Source organism: Falco cherrug, chromosome 6, assembly GCF_023634085.1.
Source record: "Falco cherrug isolate bFalChe1 chromosome 6, bFalChe1.pri, whole genome shotgun sequence".
In the NCBI taxonomy this organism is placed as follows: Eukaryota; Metazoa; Chordata; class Aves; order Falconiformes; family Falconidae; genus Falco; species Falco cherrug.
In genome coordinates, this window is record NC_073702.1 from 45,737,655 (window position 1) to 45,762,087 (window position 24,433).

The 24,433-nt window shown below is 38.9% G+C and overlaps 1 protein-coding gene across 4 annotated transcripts in view; it reads left to right on the forward strand.

Annotated features, from left to right (window-relative positions):
* MTHFD1L (methylenetetrahydrofolate dehydrogenase (NADP+ dependent) 1 like) overlaps nucleotides 1-24,433 on the forward strand; it is a 157,342-nt gene that overhangs the window by 29,633 nt on the left and 103,276 nt on the right. For all 4 annotated transcript variants that reach the window (XM_055714473.1, XM_055714471.1, XM_055714472.1 and 1 more), the window contains exons 12-18: nucleotides 7,379-7,515; nucleotides 8,775-8,821; nucleotides 11,069-11,176; nucleotides 12,082-12,156; nucleotides 15,018-15,120; nucleotides 18,521-18,597; nucleotides 22,091-22,231. In XM_055714473.1, coding sequence (XP_055570448.1) covers nucleotides 7,379-7,515; nucleotides 8,775-8,821; nucleotides 11,069-11,176; nucleotides 12,082-12,156; nucleotides 15,018-15,120; nucleotides 18,521-18,597; nucleotides 22,091-22,231 — 688 coding nt within the window. The remainder of the gene's footprint in view (nucleotides 1-7,378; nucleotides 7,516-8,774; nucleotides 8,822-11,068; nucleotides 11,177-12,081; nucleotides 12,157-15,017; nucleotides 15,121-18,520; nucleotides 18,598-22,090; nucleotides 22,232-24,433) is intronic.

The window sequence follows — 24,433 nt, forward strand, 5'->3', positions numbered from 1 at the left end:
AGGCATCTCTAGCAGCAGAGTCTCACAGAAGCAGAAGTTATTTGAAAATGTCTGGAGGTGGAAGACAACATGATGCAAAGCCCCATTCAGGTGGACTTTGGTTGTGTCAGATTGTGTGTACCAGTGCTTACACTTCTTAACACCATTTTGTCTCCTAGTCTTCAAGGAAGATACCTCACGCAACTGTCTGAGTGCTGCGATGTTGGCACAGGCAGAAGTGTGTATACATGGGGAAGAAATGGGGAAGTTTTGACTAGCAACATGAAAATCTGGCAACAAATAGAACATTGTATCTTCTGAAGTTTATATAACATGTCTAATGACTGAACTGTGTTTCACAAACAAATGGCTGGGTTTGGTACCTCCAAGACTTGATTATGTACTATGTTGCTATTTGACATCTCTGAAGTCATTACGTCTGGTAGGGTGAGTACAAAGGCGCATCTGCTGCAGGAGGAGTGCCTGGGCAAAGGTGGCTACAGTAGTGGGAACGTCCTCTTCTGGGGGAGTTCGAGGTCTGACTTTGAAATATTGTACATATAAAATATATATGTAATGTGTTTATGTGTTCTCAGCTGTTCTCATGTGCTGAAATGACCGTAGCAGACAATAATTTTAAGAAAAGTCAGGAACTGCATCCCAGGGTGAAATGTGCAGTACAATAAAAAACGAGTATCAGTCAAGTGTGGAAATCAGGGAGTAAAATAATATCCTCAGTTGCCTTCTGCATCCCCTCCCTGCAAAGGCAAGGTCAACCATAACCTGCCATTTGGATTATTATATTTGTTCACAATAACCAAAGATATTTAGAAATTCTTTTAGAATGATGCAGTATAGGTCTTCAGAATAAGTTTTTAGTGCTTCAGAGGAAACATTTAAGATATATAGGGTATTTGGTCTGATGAAAGTATTTGTTATGTATGACATGCACTTTTCATATGTGAGAAGTGTGTGTGTGTATTTTCAACAAGCTGCAAAATTTCCAATCTCTGTCCACGATGCAGCCAGTGACATTTGTGCCTGTAATTCCACAATTGGGTTTAAATGTTTCATGAGGTCTAGGAATTATAAATATTTGCTGCAAATGATCTTCTAGTTTCTTCCTGATGTGCTATATCCCAAAAGCAACTTTTAAAAGTTGCTGCTAACGGGAAAGTTTTTTTTGTACTTTCTGAATGCACACAAATATGCCTAAATACCTCATCCAATACATGCTTGTATGCTGCAAATATTGCAGTTTGATTAACAGATCATGTCACCCCAAAACAGGATGAAGTCTTAATTTCTTCATAACTTCCATTTTCTTCTGTGTGGAGAGATTCTTTTTACTTCTTTTCATTCTCACTTCTTTTTTTGGGGGGGTGGGGGGGCAGGTGTGTGTGTGTGTTTGACCCATGTTAAGGGCTTGTGTTAAGACACCTTGGGGTCAGAGCCACAAGTTATGATGGAGTAATTAGCTCTTCAGCATCAGTTGCCTGCATACAGGCTTTTAGTGTGCAAAAAAAAGATTATGTTGCAGTATATTTAATGTGAACTGCCTCCCATTCACTGCAAGCTGACAGCATGCAAATGAATGAAGCTTGTGCATGACCTAGTAGCTCAGTTTAGTGCCCAGTGTAATTTAACCATGCATTCAAGCATCTAAATAGCATATTCATAAACACAATATGAAACTACATCTAAAATTAGACTCTGTGTGTCTTCCAGCATTTTTGTTCTTAAATGCTGCAGTGCATTTTTACCAGATAATTCTGGAAACTTGTTCACTTCAGAAATGCAAGCTGAGGAATAATAGAATGTGGAAAAATTATGAAATGTAATGCTTCTTTTAATAAGAAGTGTGTTGGATTTTGAATGCTGGAAAATTTAAAATTGGTACTTTTCACTGAACATGAATAGATTGTTTTGTGATGGACTACCTTTTTGGTAAGGTAAAAATTGAGGGAAATAAATACTAACTTAATGCTTGTACAAGTTGTACGATGGTAAATATCTTAGGGACAAAATTTTCAGATTTGGAATTGCATTTTACTTCTAATGGGTATGTGTTGGATTGTATTTCTGTTTACTGTACTCTTGGGCCACAAGGTGCTTAAAAGATAAGAAAAACAGTGGACATAATAAAAAAAAATAAAAAAAAAAAAAGGAAAAATGTTGGGAAGAATAAAAGGGGAAAATACCACTGTGTTGATGCATTGAAACATCTGACACTCTAAAACAAAGTCATGGCTGAGACAGTTTGTCATGTATTTGTCATGTCGTTGCACAGCTTGGATTGGAATTGTCTTGGATGGGTCTTGTTGGCTTTTCAGAGTTTGTGGTTGTGGATTTGGCAGCCTGTTCTTGGCTTTGTTCTTTGTTCAGTCATTTTAGCTTCACAGTGATTACTGTGCTTTTGTATCTGGAAACTTCTATCCTGTTTTGAGGATGCCATTGCAATGTTGTTATAATCTCACCTTGATGAAGTGACAGGACTTGCAACACTCTGTGCTCAGAAATAAATTTCTGACAGTTGTAATCTTGGATGGGAGATGTTTGTAGTGAGGCTGTCATTTATGGGGACTTGATTGCCCATGCCCTCCATAACTAGGCTTCACAACTTTCCATGTGGATCATGGGAATGGTGGACCCATTAAAGTCTTTGAAATTGTTGATACTGAGGAGCTGAAGATAGGCAATTTGAAAGAGGAGAATCGTCACATATCCAGTAAAGTTCTTGCTGGAGTCACAATGGCTGGGGTAGCCGTGAGGAGGTTACAGCTGGTGCAGTGTATCATCTCACTGTTTGTTTATTTTCTCTTTGGGAGACCTCATGTAGCTTTCCCACAGAAACAGCTCCACTGTAAGCTAATGTGATGTATAACAAACAAACAAAAAGTCTGCATATTCTTATCTTTGTTTTGATATACATAAAGAGAGAAGGCTTTGCAATGTTATGGAAAACTTACTTTGCCAAGGAGCTGGTGACTGCTTGGTAGGTGGCAAAGTAAGAAGTTTTAAGGAGGAAAATGATTGTCAAGTTTCTGTGTTTGCATTGAAAACATATTAAAGAATAATGCAAATGGGTGTAAAAGTCTCTTGAAGTTCATTAACATTTACTGTATTTTAAAGGAGGGTTTTTTTTTTTCTAGATTTGCATAAGGTCAAAACACAGCATTGCACAATTGAGCTAAAGTTAGCCATTGGCAGTTGTAATTTTATACTCATGTGAGCAAGTGACCTAAGTTGCAAGAGTGTAGGCTCAGTAGTGTAGCCAGCAAAAACATCTGAATGTCCGCAAAACAGCTTAAGTGGATTATTTTATTTATGAAAACTCATCAAAGTTGGCCAGGTACAAAAGGGGAGATATTTAAAATAAGCTTTCTAAGGAATTTATTGGAATATAAATTTCTTTTAATTTCAGGCAGCGTTTTGTGTTTTGTTCTGGTTTTGAATAACTAATAGTTAAAACTGAAGTTCTGATAACTATTGGAACTGTTAAGTAACTGTTTAGCTCTTAAGGTTTTCCCTGTAGTCTTCAGGCTGCTACTGAGCCTCTGAGAATTAAAGGTGTCCTACCAGGGCATCTCAGGTAAGATGAGGAGTTGAGGATAGGTAAGTGAATTGTGCAGAATTCTCTCTGGCTTCACTGAATAGTCTGATTGAGTCCTCATGTTTTTTTTAATTCTGTTAGATGGAAAGAGACTGAAAAGTCAGATTCTTGGTTTTGACTTTGCAGGGATTTGTACCTATTTCTACCTGCTGCAGTGGACGCGGTTCCGTGGGAGAGTCACCCAAGTGCTATAGACCACTTATGGAAGTCTGACTGGTGGTTTTCTTCCTCCATCACGGCTGCCTTTAGACATATTTAGCCTTTAGATATTCAGCAGACTAACTCTAGTTCCAGGAAACCTAAGGACCACAGGGCTTCTCAGAAGGGAGAGAACAGATTAAAATTAACAAAGCCATCCGAAGAACACATTGAAAGTGTATACGATAGACCCAAGGTCCTGTTTGCAAAGACTTACCTGTTTACTGCTGCAAACCATTGTGTGTTTGCATGAGTACACTGGTGAAAATAAGCTTGCTCTAGTTCATTTTTACCCCTTCTTTGGGGAAGGCTGGTTCTTCCAGAGTGCCGCATTCTCAGTAGGGATGTGGCTGGTACGGAGTATCAATGTACTGGAAATGCAGTAGACGCAAGATGAGTTCCTCCCAGTTATATCAGTGAACAATGTTGTGTTTCTCTTTTTGTTCTCCAGGAAAAGGTCTTTCTCATGGAAAATTCCCAATGCTTTCTAGCTCATCTTACATAGCCATTTTAGAATAGGCCAGCTGAGTTGCCAGAGCATTTTAGTAATGCACACCAAATTGTGTGTCTCTTCTGTGACAAGTACATACTATTCTTCATGTAACCACCAACATGCCTTCTGGTTGTGCATTTGTCGATTCCAGTTTCCTTTCCTTTACTGAATAGCAGGCTGCATCTTTGGTTTTGCTTGTTTCATAAAAGTTGTAAAGAGTTCCTGTGCTGCTGTGCATGCCAGGTTACCTTCTGCCGTGTTTTGAGCTGCACTTGAATAAATAACCTGGTGATGGTTCTGTCTGAGCTGTCTCGAGTGTGAACTATGTGTGTCCGATGTTCAAAAATGGAGGTAACCACCAACAGGAAGCACTGCAAATACAAGTTGTTCTGTTAGCAGTGCAGCTTACTGTGCACTGAGTTTTTTGGGTTAGTGGGAAGTCCTTGTACTGGTAACTTCCAGTTATAGGTGTCTTTTTTCATAGCAGAATAATTTGCTTTTTAGTGTTTTCTTTGTTTTGTTAATTGTTTTTTTAAAAAGTAGTAGCTTGAAGAGTTACTATCTTGTTAAGTCTTTGAATGCAGTAATACCTCAAGGTTACTCATATATTCTTTAAATCTGGCTTTAATGCACAGGAATAAAAGGATCAAGTAAATGAGATCAGGGCAATGGACAAAAGTGAATGACACAGCAGGATAACAAGGGGGAGGGAGAAACCATGCTAATAATGTTTTGAATGGGTTTGGGGCCACCAGTGTTAGAGCAGCAGTCAGGAGAATGAAACTGGTAGTGAAAGTGAGTTAACCTGGCTGTGGTGTTCTGAAAGAAACATTTTTGTACAAACGTAAAGATCCTGGTACAAAATGGAGATGGCAGAAATAGTGGTGGGAAAACCTGAAGCTGTGATTGTAGCAACAGTAACACGAGAAGGGCTCCCTGTCCTGACAATGTAGAGATTAAAAGGTATCCAGGCTTTTAGGAGCTGCAAACATGAAAGTAAAAGAAATGAAGTAGGATTCTGTGCTCCTGCAGTATTTCAGAAGGAAATAAGAAGATATAGTATGGATAAAAAGATAACAGAGATCAAACCCACTTTTAAGAGTAGATAAAATGGATTCTCTTAGGATATGCTGTAAATCTCCCACCTTCTGTTGGCTCTGTGTAGATATTTTCCTAAAAATCTGTGAATTCCCTTTTAAGTCAAGGGAGTGTGGTTCTAGGAAGATGTGATCTTGAAATAGTCTGGATAGTAAGTTATTGGTGATGCTTTAGAATCTGATGTTTGGCAAACATGATGTTATAAACGTGGGAAAAACTTACTAAAAACAAGTGTTCAAATTAGGTAACCCATGTACTTCATGGTCATATAAGAGTAGTTCAAAGCTATCAGGAGACAAAACACTATTTCTGAAGGTCTTACTTCAGGGAATCTCTTACAGATGTACTAAACACCATTTTCGCTGGAACTTGAATTAAAACATTAGTTTTCTGAATAGGAAAACTCTTTCCTAAAACAGTATAGAAGACATTAATTTGGCTTGCCTCCTATTGCCCAAAATTTTCCAGACATATCTAACAATGGCTTCTTTTTTTAACAAAAAGCCCAGGATCCGATGATGATGTAAAAGATAGATTTGTGACGTTATGTTTTTCAATGTGTTTTTATTTTGTGGGACAAAGAAGGGCCTTTGTCAACCTGTGAACTAAGCTGAATCTTACAATTTTACTAATGTATTTATGCCATTTTAATTGTGATCTGAGGATAGTAATATCTTGGAAACATTACTAGTTGGAAAAAGTGTTTCTAATTAGAGCTAGATGTTTTAGCTCAAGTTTTGAAGAGGTGATAGGATGAGGGTTCCTCTTTTGACTAGGATACATGTGCATGCTTGTATTTTCTTGGGAATGAATGTTAGTTCTTAACATCAACTTCACTAAGGTACTTACTTCTCTGCAGGTAGTGAAGGCAGCAAAGGTATGAATAGTTACACTTAGCCAAAACGTAGGACTTGTGTGAGAGGGGTGTGAGTAGAAGAAGGACTGGAGCTTTCTTCTTTGCCAGTCAGAAGGAGAAATGCTGTGCCTCAAGTGAATAATTTGCATTTTGGAGGCATGAGATGTGTTCATACTTTAAGGAAGAAAAAAAAAGAAGGAGAAACCCCCCATGCCCCCAGCTTTTAACATGGATCATAAACAAATGTGCTGACCTTGAAAGCAGGGAGGACATCACTTAAACTGAGGTATCTCTCATTCACAGAAGGCTGATGAAGCTGTCTGTTGGTAAAATCAACTGTCATTGTCCCTTCATTAAAGGCACAAGAGTAAAGTCTTTGAGTGGAGGTTAGAGTCTCTGGTTCAATAGTGGATGTCTTTCTAAAATTCTGTCCTGGTTCAATCATGGTCTAGATGTGGAAGTTGTAGCATGAGACTTTTGAGCTTTTGTATGGGAGGTTGGACCGTGATTGGAATTGTCCCTCATTACCCTTAAATCTGCAAAAATATTACAAAATAAAAGTATAAAATATGTCATGTCCAGTTGAATATAGTGACTTCTGTGTCCTGTTCCGTTTAAAAAGCAGTTAATCTATCATTGTTGAGGGTTATGATGACATGGAAGCTGGAGAGGGATAGTTGAGCTCTACAAATGAAAGTGTTAGTTATTTAATTTAAAATATTCTATTATTTCATTCAAAGAGTGAACAGTGGGAATAAAACTTCTCGTGCATTACTACAGAAAAGTATTAATACATGCCTAGAGTATCTTGATGGATGGTTTGTTAATGAAACTAGTGAGACATTTGTGCTGTAGTAGAAATGTCTAAATTCAATATAATCTTTTTAGAACTTTTGCAAAAATAATCTTCTCTTTTTCTGCTATCGTATTAAATTGCTTAAATAGAAGACACATGTATATTATCATTCCAGCTTGAGCTAGGGTCTAACATTGTGGCAGTATTTTTGTGGAGATAAAGTAATGTTATTGAAATTTGCTGTACAAATATTCTTCATTGAAATCAAAAGCTGTAAGTTCTGATATCTTTAGCCAGGCTGACATCAACAAAGAATTTCATTAATCTTTTTTCTTGTTTTGCTAGAATAACCCCTACACCCCTAGGAGAGGGGAAAAGCACAGTCACAGTTGGTCTCGTTCAGGCGCTTACTGCACACCTTAACATTAATTCCTTTGCATGTCTGAGACAACCTTCCCAAGGACCTACTTTTGGAGTTAAAGGTACATAATATTTGCAGACTATATGACCTCTTTCAGATTAAAAGTAAATACTACTTTTTTTCTTTTTCTTTCTTCTTTTTTATTTCCTTAGTTACGTCACTCGGTTGTCTGAATAGTAGCATATTGGATTTTTTGATAAATATATGACTAACAGATAAAGGTTTCTTGCACATGTCTTCCCATGCAAGGTTCAGATCTATGTTCATGTACTTAATGTGTATTGATAATGCAGATAAAGCCCAAACATATGAAAGGCATGGGGATCTGTTAGCCAGGAGGAGTTTTGTGCAAGTACACACTCTTCCAGCCGCTCGTCTGCATGGAGACTCTCTAAAGATGTCTCTAATTGTTACTATTTAATTCTTACTTGAGAAGGTGTCCTAAATCCACTCACATTGATTGGAAATATCCAAGCTAAGGAAGTTTGCAGTTATTTGTATGGTTCAGCTGTGTCTGCATCATACATTTGGCTGGGTCTGAACCTCTTCTTTCTGTTCTTCTGAGTTGTCACCTTTAATCATGGCCTGCTGCCTTTTTGCCTAGAAACCCTTTAAGAGCCTGAGAGCCAGGTAAGAACCAGACAGAGTTCACGCCTGTCTTCAATGGTGATAGGAAGTAATGCAATCTTTTTTTTGCCATTTCTCAGCTGAGATTGGTGTCTAACTGGGCAAGCACTCCCCATCTGCTCTACTTTGCTTTGCTGAAGTTTAAGTTAACAGGTTTGATTTCAGATGGAAGGCTGCTGGTGCTTGGTGCTTCTCAGCCAAGATTGGTGCATGTGAGTGTTTTAATCCCTCCACTCAACTTGTGTGTAGGCTGCAGTGAACTTGTTTGCCTGTACCCTGAGAGGCAATGGGGAAGGAGCACTCAGGAAAGGGTGTGAAGGTTTTGTTCAGAAGCAGTTCTTGCTCGTGACTGCTACATCTTTCCACCCAACAGCTGCATGTGCATGACTATGTCCTAAGTCTGGGCAGGAGAAGAGGGTTGCCCTTACGTAGCCAAAGACTGGGCCAGTCTTTGCCATCATGTGTAGCCTTTCATTTCAAGTCAAGAATTCCCTTTGTACTACCTGCTGACGAAAGCCAGCGAGGTTTAAGGAAATCCTGTTTATTTGGTTGCATCATTGATCCCCTAATAGAAACCAAAATGCTGAGAAATGTGTCATCAACACTGTATGTTTCACTTTGTGTGTTTAAGAGCGGTGGGTTTTTTTCCAAAACTGGTGCAAGTCTGATGTGACCATGTGCTTTCCTGTGCAGGTGGAGCAGCTGGTGGTGGATACGCTCAAGTGATTCCCATGGAGGAGGTGAGACAGCAAGTCCCTGTCCCTCTGGAAGAGGTGGGCAGGCCAAGGTGGTTACTCTGTTGTTGGCGATGATCTGCTTGGAGAATTGGAGTGGTTCTTGCCATCTCCACGTGATCCTTTTCATCTCCACATGCTTGCTGTGTGATGTGGAGGGGCTCTGGACTGGGGGTACACAAATGTTGCACGAATATTGTACATGTTTGTAACATCTTGGCTATCCTTCAAATGCTTCCTTAGAAGAAAGCCTGCTTTCCACATGTAACATACAAGACAAAGAGCTGGCTACTGCTCATTTTTTCCTTTTATATTTGTATCTATTGCAAAAGTGAATGAGAAAACATTGCTTTTCTGGTGGAGTAGAAAAAGGCAGGGAGGCAAAGGACTGGTGGGTTGAGGAAATTCCTTTTTTCAAATGTAAATTTAATATTTCTTTTTAGCAGAAGTCACTAAGTGTGGCAAAATGGACTTGTTTGTAGCCATGCTGATCCTCTTGTGGTGGTGTGAAGCATGCCCAGAATACTGCAGAGGGGTGCATAGCACAACTTTTGCTAGTTAAGTAAAAGGAAGAGGATTTGTCTCAATAACAGTGATGAAACAGAGAAGTCTCCTGTGAAAAATAGGTCATGGGGGTGGCCAGGCAGGGCCTGGCAGCCAGGGCCCGTCCCAGCCCCGGCCAGGAGCAGGCAGATGGGGGCACTGGGACAGCCCCAGCCCGGGCATCGCCCTGGGGACGAGTTGAGGCCAGGCCAGGACGTGGGCCCGGCTCGGTGGGCGCCATGGCCGGGCAGGGCTGAGGGGAGCAGGAGACCGGCCCTGCTGCGGCGTCGCTGGGGCAGGGGCTGAGGGCCCCGGGGCTGGCATGGGGCGCTGGGCCAGGGAGGAGCCCAGGGGGCTCTGGCACTGTCAAAGTGAGAGATTTGTTTTCTTACCCCTAAATTAATCTACAGCTTTCCTCTACTCACAAGTAAATGGATTTCTGTTGAAGATAGTGTCATCCCTAACTCTCTTTTGAGGGCTTCTGAAGATCACATGCTGGCTTTGGAAGGAGCCAGCTTGGTACATGCTTTCAAAACACTCCTACTGTGAAAATGACGATACTCTGACTGAACTGTGCACCCTTGCCTAGCACAATATTCATGATGTAAAGCTATGGGATCCATGCGTTTGTGGACAGGCCGAGTCAAAGACAGAAATTAAGTGTAGACCATGTCGTGTGTAGTGTTTCTTGTTGGTTGGCTCCTTGTTGGTTGGGTTGACCCAGCCTGGGGCTTTCCTTAGCCTCCCTCCCTTGTCCTCAGCAGGCTCGGCCCTGTGCCCAGGGGCTTTGTGTTGGTTTCTGGAGTATAAAACACAAGTAGATTCTCTGGGCAATGGGACACATAAGGAGAGTGTGGCTAAGCTTATGTATACATTCACAGTGCTTGTTTGGAAAAATTTGTGATGATTTCACCCCAAAAGAGCCTAATTTATAGCTCAACGAAACCACTCCATGGCCCAAACTGGTGAAGTACCACCTGCAAAGTACACGGTGGTCCAAGAAGAGCCCTAATGTAGTGCTCAGTTACAGTTTTGATCCTCTGTTGCACATGAGTCAAGGGCTTGTGTCACTTGCGGTCGGTGCCCCTCCGCAGTCAGTGCTGCAGTGCAATTACAACTGACCTTCTGCCTCCTTCTGTCAGAGATGTATTAAAAATACAGTACCTATGTAACACAAGTCCTTATCTAACCTAAACTGGTGATTTCAGATCTTTCCATGAAACTTGGTTGGACAAACTTTATGTCAGCAATGTTCATGCCTGATCAGCTACGGGCTGTTCTCCCATGGCTAGCAGAGAGCTGGCATACACCCCAAAAGCCAGCATGCACAGTGTGCTCCAGGGGATTCAGCAGAAATCCGCACCTTTGGCCCAGGTCAATTAGTAAATACCAACAGTAAACTGATTTAGTATTACTGATGTAGAACCATAGCCCTGGGCTTTTCATTCTTGGATCATTTAGGAAAGAATAAAGATGTTCATGGGTTTGGGTAAACTAAGGGTAGTTTACCACGTATTCACGTGAAAACAAGCCTCTCATATAGCTCAGTGTATTTTCAGCCAGATAATATTTCATCTACGCTGGTGCAGAGCTGCATCAGAGCTGCAGCCTCAAGGAGATAGCAATGATTGTTGCTGCTAATGTGTCTGAGATTAATAGATCAAGTTAAATAGTTTCTTGTAAAAAGATTTTGTTGTTTTCACTTTCTAGTTTAATCTTCATTTGACTGGAGATATTCATGCTATAACTGCTGCAAATAATTTGCTGGCTGCTGCTATTGATGCAAGGGTCTTGCATGAGAACACTCAATCTGATAAGGTGAGAATCGTTTTCTGATACCCACATAACAGTTTTTCTTTTCAGTTTTTCAATAAACTGCATTTTAAAGCAAAAAATTTGATAATCTGTTTATATTTTCACCATGTGAACAGAAACTGTTGCTGAAGCCATTCTATGTTCCGTTGCGAAATTTTGGTTACAGAATATATTTTTCTGGCAAATAACTATCATAAGGATGTTATGCCCAGAACACTGTCAACTATTTCAGACTGTACTAAATAGTCTAATAAAAGATGATTCATATATATATATATATATATATAAATCTTATTCTTGTCTAATGATTTATATACTCCTTTTAAAGCTAAAAATTGCACTTCTGATGTATAGTTTGGTATGATGTACCTTAAGAAGAAGGGGTTGTGGGGAAAATAAACTGGATCCTCTTCCTTCCACTAAATCTGTTGTGACCTTAACACAAATGCTAACTTGAGTCTTTAAAGAGAAGGGAGAAAGTAAAGGAAGGAGTCTCCTGGGTTTTTGGCTCCAGTGTTAAAACTGAGCACTGCTGTCATATCCCCTTTACTTGGTATGACACAAATGTGCATTTAGGCCAGTTTGCAAATGATAGTTATGGTCTGAATAATTTGGACCTTGGTTGAAGTTTTAAAGGGTTCCCAATTTCAAAAGTAATACTTTTGTGTGTGTGTGTGTAACATAGAAACACAGTTATTTTGGTAACTGGTTTTAAGACTGTTAAATCATAGGCACTGCTCAAAAGCCTACCACCTTCTCACAAGTGTTTTTTATATTGCTAATCCACAACGTATATGGTTGGGAAATTCTTGCTGAAATCAGTCTGAATAAAATAAAAATTTTAGCTTTTTGTTTAACAAGTTCCTGGTTGTGACTTCTTTCATTAACTTCTTGTGTGTTTTTTCTAGGCTTTGTATAATAGACTGGTTCCAGTAGTTAATGGCATGAGAGCATTTTCTGCTATTCAGTTTGCCCGTCTGAGAGTAAGTTGTTAATGTAGCCTCTCCTCAATTATAGTGTCTCTTCATAAAATGTACTCTCTTAGACAAATTGTTTAAAATTATTTGATGTATGGGGCTGGGTTTCTATAAACCTCCCTTATGAATTTACCAAGCCCAGACTTTTTTCTGAAAACATCATTCTTGAAGTAATAGGGTCTGGGTCTGATACTATTTTCATAACTGACATTTTTGCTATTCTTTTCTGCTGAAATAAACCAATAATGTTTTTTAATTCTGTGTCTTTCCTGATGAAATATTAGAGTGTTTAAAATACTTTTCCTATTATGGTAAAGTCACGTTTGAAAGCTCACATTCTTTGGTTTTGCAATATTTTCTGGTTTTGAAAGTTTATTATAGCATATACTTCTGGGGTTTTATTGTTGTCAATTTGACAGTGTTCTTCCTTCAAGGACTAGAAGCACATTTGTGTGCATAGTATATTCTTGCATCCCATCTTGCTTCCTGAATGCTTCCAGAAGAGCTTCCTATGCAATGAATAATGTATCTGGATTTGAGGCTGCCATTCTGACAAATACATAGAGAGCAACACAGTCCACTAGCATAGTGGAAGGAGAATGTAAACCCCTTGAATATGACCTCTAAGAACAGCTTCAGTTTTCTGTGTCCAGTTCCATGTTTGTTGTTGGCTTTTGAGTTCTGACTGGTGTTGTTTCAGAGTCACTGGATAGCAATGGATAGCTGCCAGGTGCACACTTGGAACTGGGGGGTGGAAAGGAGGATAGAGGTAATACCAGCTTCTGGTTGGGGGCGGGGGGGAGAGGCAGGGGCAGGGAGAGCTCAAGGTTCTCATAATATTTTATGCATTTGTGCTGCTCATTTGAATGCCAGTAAACTAAAAAAATGGATGATTCCTGCTTGACTGTGTGGCAGAGTAGATCTCACAGAATTTTCTGTCGGAAATTGGGAGTATTTTAATTTTGTCTTTGTTTACTCTGTATGAGGGTACCAGATAGGGGAGGAGCGGGAGTGTTTTGGTTATTCATCACATACCAGCTATTTCTGCATTAGAAATGGATTTCTCTCTCTTCACATGATCTACAATGCAGTAAAAAAAGTTTGGCTTTATAGCATTAAACTACATGCATCATAATTTCCAATATAACTGAATTATTTTGCTAAGAATTATTTTTAGTATAATGATTCCTTACACCTAAAAAAGAAAAAGTGAAAAAATATCTTTATGCTATGGGGTTACATTTTTTTCAAAAGAGGATTATTAAGATTGAAACTCCTCCCTTACGTGTGTGGTTTGGTGTTGTAATTACAGTAGGTCCCATGCAAATATAGTTTTTCCAAACTTTCTGTCTGACAACAGAAGCTACCTTTCTCATTCCCCTGCTCCTCTGCTTTTTTCTTTTTTTTCCCCAGTAAAATTACTAGCCTAAAACCTCCTTACCTTACCTCCTTTGTTTAACTACTTCTATCCTAGTCTTTTCTTTGTCTCCTTTTCCACATCAGCTCTGTTGTCTTACTTCCTTCCATCTGCATCCAGATCAGTCAGCTTTTTTCTTGTTGCCTAGATCCACTATAGACATTGTTGGGACCCTGGGAGATAGGCTGCTGCTTTTGCAGTCCCAGTGCCCAGCCCTCCTTGCAGCAGTTGAGTGTTATAAAAATGGCTGAAAATTTTTCTGTCAACCCTCTGTGGAAAAATGCTCTGGGCATAATGTTCTGCAAAAATGTGGGTGTATGCCTGATACACCAAGCAGGACGAACGAGCACTGAACTCTGACTGCCATCCCCCAGCAGAGATGCTAGTAGGTTTTTGCTCCTATCTTAATCTGACTATTTTCATAGAATTTGTAAGAAACTATATCAAATTGGATTAAAATTGGCCAACAGATTAGAAAAATATTAATACAGGACTGCCAGATGAGGCCATAGCCTTTCTTCATTAAAACTGGGGTGAAATATCTTAGGGTACCAAGTATCAAAACCTGCAAGCTGTTCTCAACAACTTTTTGCCCGTCTCAGTACAGTGGGAAATGCCCCTGTGCCTGCTTCTGGATTTGAAGGTGTTCCTCACAGTCTGAGAGACTGATCCTCAGAAAGGAGCATCACAAAAACAGTTTTAATACTCTCAAAAGAACGTCCCAGCCTTCTAGAAATAACTTGATTTAAATAAGGAAGTAACTGTGGTAGGTCTTTGAAACATTATTTGTACGCTTGTAGATTGCTTAGTTTTTAATACTGAAGTATAAGTATGTTGGTTAATTCACTGAGGAATGATTTCTAATGCTAGAGAAATTTAAGATTTTTTTTCTTTTTTAAGACTACATTTTTTAAACACAATTTTCTGATCCATCTTTATGTAGATTCACCTAAAAAAGGTTTGCTGGTGCTGAAGTAGTGAATCTTGAAAAGCCAGGAGGTACTGGCTATTTCATTATAATTGATTGAGTTTATGGATGGTGGGCTCTTAAAGCAGAAGTTCTTATTTTATTCAAGGATGATTCACACAAGACAATACATGGGTGTTTCAAAGATTTCCACAAACTAGAGCAAGCAATTATCTTTTTATTAGTAACCGATATTGTTTAATTTCCTCTTTGGTTTACATTAAGAGTTTCTTCTGTCTAAGAAAAAGTCTGTTAATTTAATGGCCTATGAGTATTTGTTCTGGTTTTAGTTTCATTTCTCCATCTACTTTTGCCCCTGTCTTAGTTACAGATTTTTCCTATGTGCTTCTTTTTTTAATAGTTTTGGTGCTGACATGCTTTTTTCAAAATGTTTGCTGAAAGTGAGGGTGATAAGCCAAAGTGCTATAACTTTTGAAGCAAAAAAGCCACTTCACTGCCTTTCTTTAACTTGTTTTTGTGTAGAGGCTGGGAATAAACAAGACTGATCCTGGGACTTTAACAGAAGAGGAGATCAGCAAATTTGTGCGCCTTGATATTGACCCATCTACCATAACATGGCAGAGAGGTATGCAGTCAGAAAGCCTTCACTTGAGCTTGAATTTAATCACAATTTATCTCCCAATTTGCTTAATTTTACCTGAATCAGAGCTGTTTCTGCACTCTGACTTTAAGAACAACCCTTTGCAAGTGGGAAATGTGGGTGCATAACAAATCTGGGTGTAGTATGTTCCTCTAAACTTGCTCAAATATCTGCAGTAACTCAAGAGACTTCGCTAATTTTCTGAAAGGTAGATTGCTCTGACAGTTTAAGCGTATCCCTTGTCTTCATCACATTAGATAATACATATGAAAGTGGCTTTTCCATGCATTTTACAAATCTTATCCATTCTTTTCTTAACTGTGGGTTTTAGGTTATTTGTACTGACTCTACTTGATCTTGGTCCCTGATCCTCCACAGCTCAGCAGTCAGGGTAGCTCAGAGACTAAGTAGGCCACGGGGATTATGTATTTTTCCTATTTTTAAAATGTCTTGTTTGCTTTGTTAGGAAGAAGAGGTGAAAGACGTGGTACAGTTTCAATTATGCATGCCAAGCAAGCCAATATCCACTCTCACACCCTTAGACAACTCCCCTCTGCATTTTCGAGTTCTAGTGCTGGGTTAAATTTCAGTGTTTACTTCAATATCTGTATCTCTGTCTTTGTTTTTTAAGCAAGTGAACTCTGCATAGCAAAGTTTTGAGCTAAATTCCATTGGATTTTATTTTCTTCCTAAGTTCTCAAACACCAAAGTTATTAGGTCAAAATCATTGTTAAATGGAATGTATTGTGATGCCCAGAGAAATAAGGTGAATCTGTTGAGAAATGAGAATTCTTGGCCATGCCTTACCGTGTCCTCTGTGTGCCTGTCATCTCAAACTTGGGATATTTTTCTGAAGGTAATAGTGGGGGATGTGGCATGAGATGCACACACAGTGTGTCTGGAAGAGACCTATATTAGGCTGAATTAGTAATATAAATATTTAGTGTAATATGACTCATCATTTTTATCAGCACCAGTTTGGGAGGAGGCATTACTCAACAGCTGTTAACCTCAAGTGAGTTATTTAATTCATCTCAACAATGTTAATGAAACTTCTATTCTACACAACTGTATATGGTGTACATATCTTAAACATTTCAGAAAAAAAAATTAGTTTAGGAATGTTTTAGATAACTTGGAAAATGTTTTATTTGGAACTGTTTCTGCAATCCGTATGTCTGTGAAGCTTGTTACATACCAGGGAATTTGTAGGGCAGAAGAGAAAGCTATCCAATTGTCTGAAAGTTTAATTTTAGTCAGGAGCCATTTCCTTAAAAGTGTCACAAGCTTAAAGTTCATTGTCGTCTTATACTAACTTGAACAGGTACAACATACTGAAAAGAGGGAAAGCTTCCCTGTGCTTACCCTTCCCCTGGTATTCAGATCCTGTTTATCTCTCTAGAGGATTAGGAAATACATAGATTAAACCTAACACTTGGTTGACCCTAAACTTTCCTGAAGCATTACTTTGGGTAAGGAAGAGGGAAAGTTTAGAGAAGGAAAAATTGCTTTTGTAGCAAAAACAATTATTTCTTTTTTTACTACTTGTAAATGCAGCTATTGGAATCTTCCTAGAGAATGAATTCTGACCCTGGTGAGAAAGCCAGTGTATTTCAGTGACCAGAAAGAGTTGCTGGGGTAGTTATAATTTCATGGTAAGGATGTTCAGGTTACATGGTTTCACTAGGAAGGGCCAGATAAAAATCAGCCCACTGGCTGTCCAGGCTGGTGGAAAGGCTTGTTCCTGCTGTCAGCAGTGCTTGGGTAGGCAGGAAAGACATTTAGGTCTGCTTAAAGCTGCTTGTGAGACTAAGCCTCCTAGGAGGAGAAGGGGTAAGTTTGTGCTTGAGAGATCAACTTGACATATGGCTTCACAGTGGCATATGGTACCACAGCTTGGTGTGAGGATACTGCTTCCATGTACCAGGCTCCGTTCTGCAATTTCTGCCAATACTGTAGTATTTGAGTATGAATATATATAAATAGAAACCAAAATGACTTAGCCAGATCTGTGGTGCACCATCCCTTAAATGGAATTCCTGAAGAAATTAGCAACCTAAATACTATGTAGTGGGAAGAAGGCACGTATGGTGTTTACAACAGCCCCATGAGAAATGCCCAAGAAGGGGGAAGTGCTTTTCTCCCAGCTCATTCACAGCCCCAAACTGGAGTTGTGTAGGATTGAGATTCGAAGTCCCTCTTGTTCTTGGGCAGTTACCTCATCCTTTTCTGTACAGATAAACTTGTTAATCTCCAAAAGCAGCAGGAAAAGTGGTAAGAGGTGATTTCACTGATCTTCAGTACAGACAGCTTCTCCAGAGGTTCTAAATGAACAGGGTTCAAATATACATCTACCAGAAGATTGACTTAATTGCCAAGCTACAGGCTGAACTGATAAAGCATAGATAAAGCGTGCCTTCCACCCTTTCTTTTACGGTTGGTGAAAAATGAAACATCTGTAGGGCTAAAGAGCCCATAAGAAAGAGGGAGCCTATTTTTGCATTCTGTAGGGAATGTCATTCCTGGGAAGGAGAGGTCTTGGAGTTCAGTCTCATTTTCTAACAAACCGAAACATCATCCTAATGTTTGCCCCTAAGAAACATCATGATCAGTTCTCAGCAGATGAGAGAGTGCTTCGATTATTCTCAGTCCTTCCTTGTGGTTCCTACCAAGGCCCGATTGATGTTGAGTGTTGTCAGTGAAGAATTGGAGCACTTGGCTTGCGGTGATTGTTAGTGAAGTTAGCAATTCCACAGGATGGTTTGGACATGCCCTTGCAATACCAAAAGTGTTTCCAGGTTAGAAGTACAATTATCTGAAATTGAAGTTGTGTTAAATAGCAGATGGTTGATCTTGGCAGTTGAAAAAAAAACTTCCTTTGAATACTGTGCAGCTGAATGTGGAGTTAGTTACTGTGATGTGCATGGAAGTGACTTGTCTGGAAGAACCAATCTGACAACATAATCATCCTTTAAAAGAGAAACAGACCAAGTTTAACCTACATCATGCAGTCTTACAATCAATTCTTAACAAGTCAATGATGAAGCAAATGATTTTAAGTAGGTTTGAGGTGCAATGCATCTACTAAGACAGATTTTTCTTATGTAGGTAAAATTTTAATTTGTATGTTAGAATATTAAGAATCTGTTAGCTTCAATTACTATACTGAGAAATTTTATTTGCGTTATTTTAACCTGTCATCTAATGGTATCAGCTAAAAGTGAGAAACCAAGTCAGTGTTAATGCTAATATGCAGGAGCGTGGTTGTCTGGTTACACTGTTCAAACAGCTGAATCTTACATGTATAAAAACAGGTATGCCTGGAAAAACCCAGATCCCTGCATTCTTACTAACATGTTTTGCTTTTGCTATTCCCTTATTTCAGTGGTGGATACGAATGACAGATTCCTGCGCAAAATAACAGTTGGGCAGGCAAATACAGAGAAAGGATTTGTCCGTCAGGTATGTAAAGGTAGTTAATATATCTCATTCTGGACAGACATTGCTCTACAGGCTGAGATGTTTCTGCAGTTCTTTCAGAACACTTTGAATTGCAATGTGAACATCTGTTACATAGCATTCTTGCAGTGAAACTGCTTGTGTTAATGAGTAACTGATTCTGAAGAAATGAAGAGCAGAAACCAATGCATATTGCACAATGCGTTGAAAGCACTTTAAAAACTTTCATGTTAGGGGCTCAACATAGTCACCCTATGAATATAAAAGCTGCCCTAATGCCCTCATAAGATGAATTTGTATGATTTTTCTTACTTTTTTAAGTCCCTCAAACTATTTATGTAGTATTTATATAATTTAAATTACATTTAAGTTTAATACTAAGAACTGGGAGGTGAGGTGGGTCATGTGTTGTTGGTCCCATTGGTGAGGACTGAAAAGGACCATTAGCTTTTTATTCAGTTTTCATTTTCCTGTCATGCATCTCAGCTTTGAGATCTAAACTGAGAACTTTTAGCATGTGCTTGATTTTAATAGTGGGCTTGAAAAATTACAAAAAATTGAAAGCCAGACTTTTCCAACGCTATCTGAACAAGTGTTCCTGGTGTTGTGTGGGTAAATCCATTTCTGAAACAATGCAGCATGGTACAGCAGTGCCACATGGAAGAAATTCATTGTGATTATGTGGAGTTTTTCCTAATCTGATGAAGATACTGTAATCTAACATTCTAGATCATGAAATTCATGAGGTTCTGACTATTTTGAGGTGAATAGCCATTGTGGTAGACATAAGGCTTTCATTCATTTTGGAAATCCTAACTTTAATTTTGCATCATTTCAGACCTCACCTAGGCTTTGTGCCTAAATAAAGAGACCAAAAATAGTGCTAGTATTTTTGCTCAAATCAGCAGGTAAAACAGTCAAATTGGAGACAAGAACTTAGAAGAGAAATCATAGAATGATAGCATCAGAGAATGGTAGAATCATGGAATGGTTTGGGTTGGCAGGGACCTTAAAGATCACCTACTTCCAATGACCCTGCCATGGACAGGGATACCTTCCATGAGAAATGCTCACTTGTTTTGTTTTTTTAGACATGGGGTAGAGACTTTTATGTCTATAATTTACAGAAAACTCAATATTAGCTAACACTCATCTCTGATAATGGGCTGGGACTGCAAAATATTATACTTGGTACAAGTTCCTTCAACACTTGAGACATTTGCCTATGTTTAGATTTGTTTCAGTGACTCAGTGTGATTATTAGCTTTGAGCCAGGTTCTGCCAGCCTTATTGTGCAGCATTTTACCACCATAATTACACTGCTGAGTTAAATGTGGGTTGTTTTATTATAGAGTACTAGCTGACATATGGCTGTGAAATATTGCTTCTGTACTGTTTTGGCTAAAATGACCTTGATGCTTTCAATTTTGATATGTTGGACTGATGCATATCCATTCACATTTTAACATGGACTTAGTGACTGGAGAAATAGAGCTAACCATTGGGAAAACTCATTGCAGAGCCTGGCCGGAGATCCAGGGAAAACAAGACTTCATAGTTAACAGATGCATTTTATAAATATTTGGAGTGTTGTTCTAGTGCTCTTAAAATCAATGACACCTGTATAAAATGGCAGAGCACAGCAGGCACAAAAGTCTGTATTTTAACGAACAGGGATGCTGTGGTTTCTAAAGAGCATTACATGACTGATGCCCTTGATCCTGCAATTGAATCCATGTGGGTGGATCCTTTCATCAATAGAGAACTGACTTTTTACAGCTAAGGCTTCTGTCAGCACTTCGTAGGTGTATAAAGGTTATTAGAGTTAAAATAGCACCTGCTACCACAGTCTTTTGTGCCTGTTTTTTCAATTAAATATGTCACACTCTGAGCATCTACCTGGCATTGTTTTTTCTGTCCTTTTGGGTTTATATAGAAACAATGATAATAAAAACTTCTTTTTTGGTGTCCTGATAAACATTCTGATGAAGTTAAATAATATTCCAGTATACAGGCTGGGCATAGATTTCTCAGGCTTATTTCCGGTCTTATCTATGCTGCAGTGACTTACTGGGGACATTCTTAACTTCAGAAAAGATAGTAGCATCCATGTCATCACAACAGTAACAGTGTTCATTGTGTACCCAGCTATTCTGTTACGTATAGAACTGCTTCCAGGGAATATCGAAAATCTGCTTTGTAACTTCATTTCATTTGAATCCCTACGCTGAAAATGTCAATTACAGGATTGTGGGTTTTTTCTGTTGGTATATGTCTCTCCTTGTCTGTGCCCAGTGACGAAAGGGACACAATGCCTTCAGAAGTTTTGACTAAATGTGCAGGTACACAGAGGTCGGCCTGAATAAGGCTGTTGTGGGATGTAGCTGTCAAGACAGAATCTAAAAGCAGGAACATAGGTTACAAAAGGGCGGAAGCTGTCAAAGTACTAGGCAAATGCATAGGAGTGGTAAGGTATATGTTGAACAATTCTCTATGTAGATGGCTTCTTAAAAACAGACGAAGCCCTCAATTTGAACAGGTATCCTCTGGCATACATCTGGTAGAGGTCTGACGTAGAAACAGTCCCAGGGCTTTTTCCCAGGGCTGAAGTTTTGTATAGACTTTAATTGCTGGAGATGGAGATATTACTAAAGACACTGCAGTTCTTGTTCACTCCCAACACTGTTTTCCTCTCACATAATACACTGGTGACTTTGCCTTTCTTTGTTTACATTCTGAAAGCCCACGGCCTGGGCTTTACTAATAGTAAATTAGTACAAATACTGCTAACATATACTGCAAGCTCTTAAAAAAAAGTAGGGACCACAGCTTATGTTGTGCTGAAAAATACTGCACAGTATGGATGTGTTCCTACAAGAGCAATAGAACTGGTGCCACATATAATTATTGGGGTTTTTAAACTTATATATTTGTTAATTTAAAAAAAAAGGGGGGGGGGGAACACAAAGATGTATTTTACATTGGCATAGGTCAAGCACAAGAGCTAGCAGCATAGACTCTTAAATTTTGAGTTTATGTAGCAGAATGATCAAATGTAACAAGAATGTTTTTGAGACAGAATAAAAACTTTTGGAGAGCATTACAGGAAAAAAAATGAAACAAAACAAAACACATTGCTGTGCTCATGCCAGTAAAGCTCAAAACACATGTGGTGATTTTATTTTTTTTGCCACAGAAAAAAATTCTTGGTCCTTCAGGGAGCTTCTGCAAAGGATAATGTAAGCCAATGGGCTAAGCACTCTGCAAGAGTGGTCCCCAAGTAAATGAAGTGTAACAGAGAACATTAATGAGGGAAAATAAACAAAGTGTTTGAAGTTACTCTAGTCTGAGTGATCTCAAAAGCTGTAAGTTACAATTCAGAACTTATTTAAATTCCAGTGTGAAATCTGTCTTTTCTGAGTCTATTCCTGATGATTCCTTGTGAGTATTTGACCTGATTTTGGTTTGGTTCATGATTCTCATTTCTATTTTACAGGCCCAGTTCGATATTGCTGTTGCAAGTGAAATTATGGCCATCCTGGCACTTACCACCAGCCTTCAAGATATGAAGGAGAGACTGGGGAAAATGGTGGTGGCTAATGACAAGAAAGGAAAACCCCTAACAGCAGAGGATTTGGTATGTTCTGTGCTGTAGACCTGGGATAACTTCTGATGTGTTTGTTTTGCCTCTTGAAGCATTAAAAAGGCAGGTGCATGCCAAGGATTTTGCTTTGAACAGCACAGTCAGATATCAAAGAAAGATCTTCTGGGCCAAAACTTGTTCACAATGAAAACAAAATATAAAACTAATTTCTCCAGCTCTCTGGTAACATCTAGTTCAGGAGGTCTCTGGTCTCCATAACCTACTTTGATAGTTTTCTGCAATTCTTACGGCAAACAAATTTGGTACCGGAGGGAGTCAGAGTGTGGGCTCCTGACTGAGAGAGCTGGTAATGTTTGCTACTGTAATTGTGAAGTGTGCTCAGATGTTACAACATAGTTACCACATGAATGCTTACATAACACTAAATCAAAATGGAAACAAGCTATTCTTAATTCATAGGTTGCTAATAGTGCTTGGAACAGGGTAATCTCTTCACATCATTAATATTTTTTCTTCCTTACCTTCAGTTGCTGTTTCCTCATTCCCTACTTCAGCTTCTGAAAGAAGTCAGTATATTCTTCCTTTCTATCAAAGTCTAGCCCTTATAGCCAGGCTGTGAGTCAGTAAACAGTGGCTGGAAGCTCACACATGTTTCTGTATGGCAGGTTCTGGTGCAGCGAGAAGCTACCAGTTGACCCTTGCAATCCAGCTGTATGCCAGGAGTAGGCTCACTGTGATTGACACTAGTTTACTGTAACATTACATTACTTGAATTCTGAAGCCTAATTGCCAAATTAAGTTTGTATATTGCAGATGGACAGCACACCCTAAACACAAGAAATGTGATAATGCTTTGCTTTTGTGCTTTTTTGTCATGTAAATATATCCTTATAGCAAGTGGCATGTCTTGGAGCCATGCTTGCATGCCACTCTGCTGGCAACGACAGCCTGTGTCACACAGACTATGTGTGTTTTTTCCTGTTTGTCCCTTTTTATGTGGACATCTGCACACTTACTGCGTTTTTAGAATGAGCAAAGGAACCAGTGTCCTCCCTTGTCAGCAGAGATGGCAAATCCACAAGCCAGGAATACATTCACAGCTTTAATGGATTCCAGTTTAATAAGGAAATTAAAACATAGTATCTAACTTGCCTGGATTTACGATTGAAATTAAGATAAAGGTACCAAAATTTCAAGGTGCAGTCATCCTTAAAATTTGAAGAAAATCAACTACTCCTTATTGTGCAGGAGACATGAAGAACTGCATTTAATATTCTAGCTGTTGAAGTTTTGATTTTCCTTTTCAGTTGCATAACTTTGTCTTGGCCAAATGGAAGGGAGTGAGGAATGAGATACCTTATAATGCATATGCAAAAACTGAAAAATAATTCAATGTCAGAATTAAAACTACATTTCAAATACATAATTTTAATCTTGATGCTACTTTTATATGAAGGTACTTTCATGTATTAATATTGAAAAATATTTAACCTGTCTTCAACCACTTAATGCTAATCAGCTTGATCAATGAAAGCAGTCACTTTTCCGTAGTCTGTCTCATCTATATTTGCTCTGTGGAACTATAATGTTAGGGCTGAAATTATGAGCAGTGCACAAAGAACTTTCAATTTTACCACTATGTCCCTAATGAAGGTAGCGCTCAGCAAGATATTCGTTGCTAATTCTGTTTTCTTTGCCCTTCTTTTAAACATTTTCTTTTTTAAACTTTTCCTATACTTAGTGTCTCAATCATTTGATAGTGTCACTTGCACTGAACATATGTTTCTAGCTCTTCTTTAAAGCAGTGTTCTGTATGATACAACAGAACTGCCCAGAAAAAAAAGTATCACAGTGTTGGCCATATATATTATGACCACCTGCAGCTCTGCTGCTGCATTCTTTTTCTTCTGCAGGTTCTCCATACCAGGCACAGGGAGGACTTGGGTGCATGTCATAAGTGCAGAAACTCCTACCTCCTTTGCTGTGGAGTGTGTTACAAATGAGGATGAGAACAGTGGGAAGAATAGGAAGATGATTTCATGGTTAAGGCAGAAAAGTGCCTTTTTGGAGAGTTGAATTATATTCCTGTGTTTTTCACAGAGCTTATGTGTGGTGCTGTGTCTGTACAAACTGATTCTTACAATACATGAGGAGTTATGCATTCCTCAGTATGGCTTGATACCCAGGAGCTAAACAGCTGAAATCTATGGAAGGAGTGAAACACAATCAAGAACT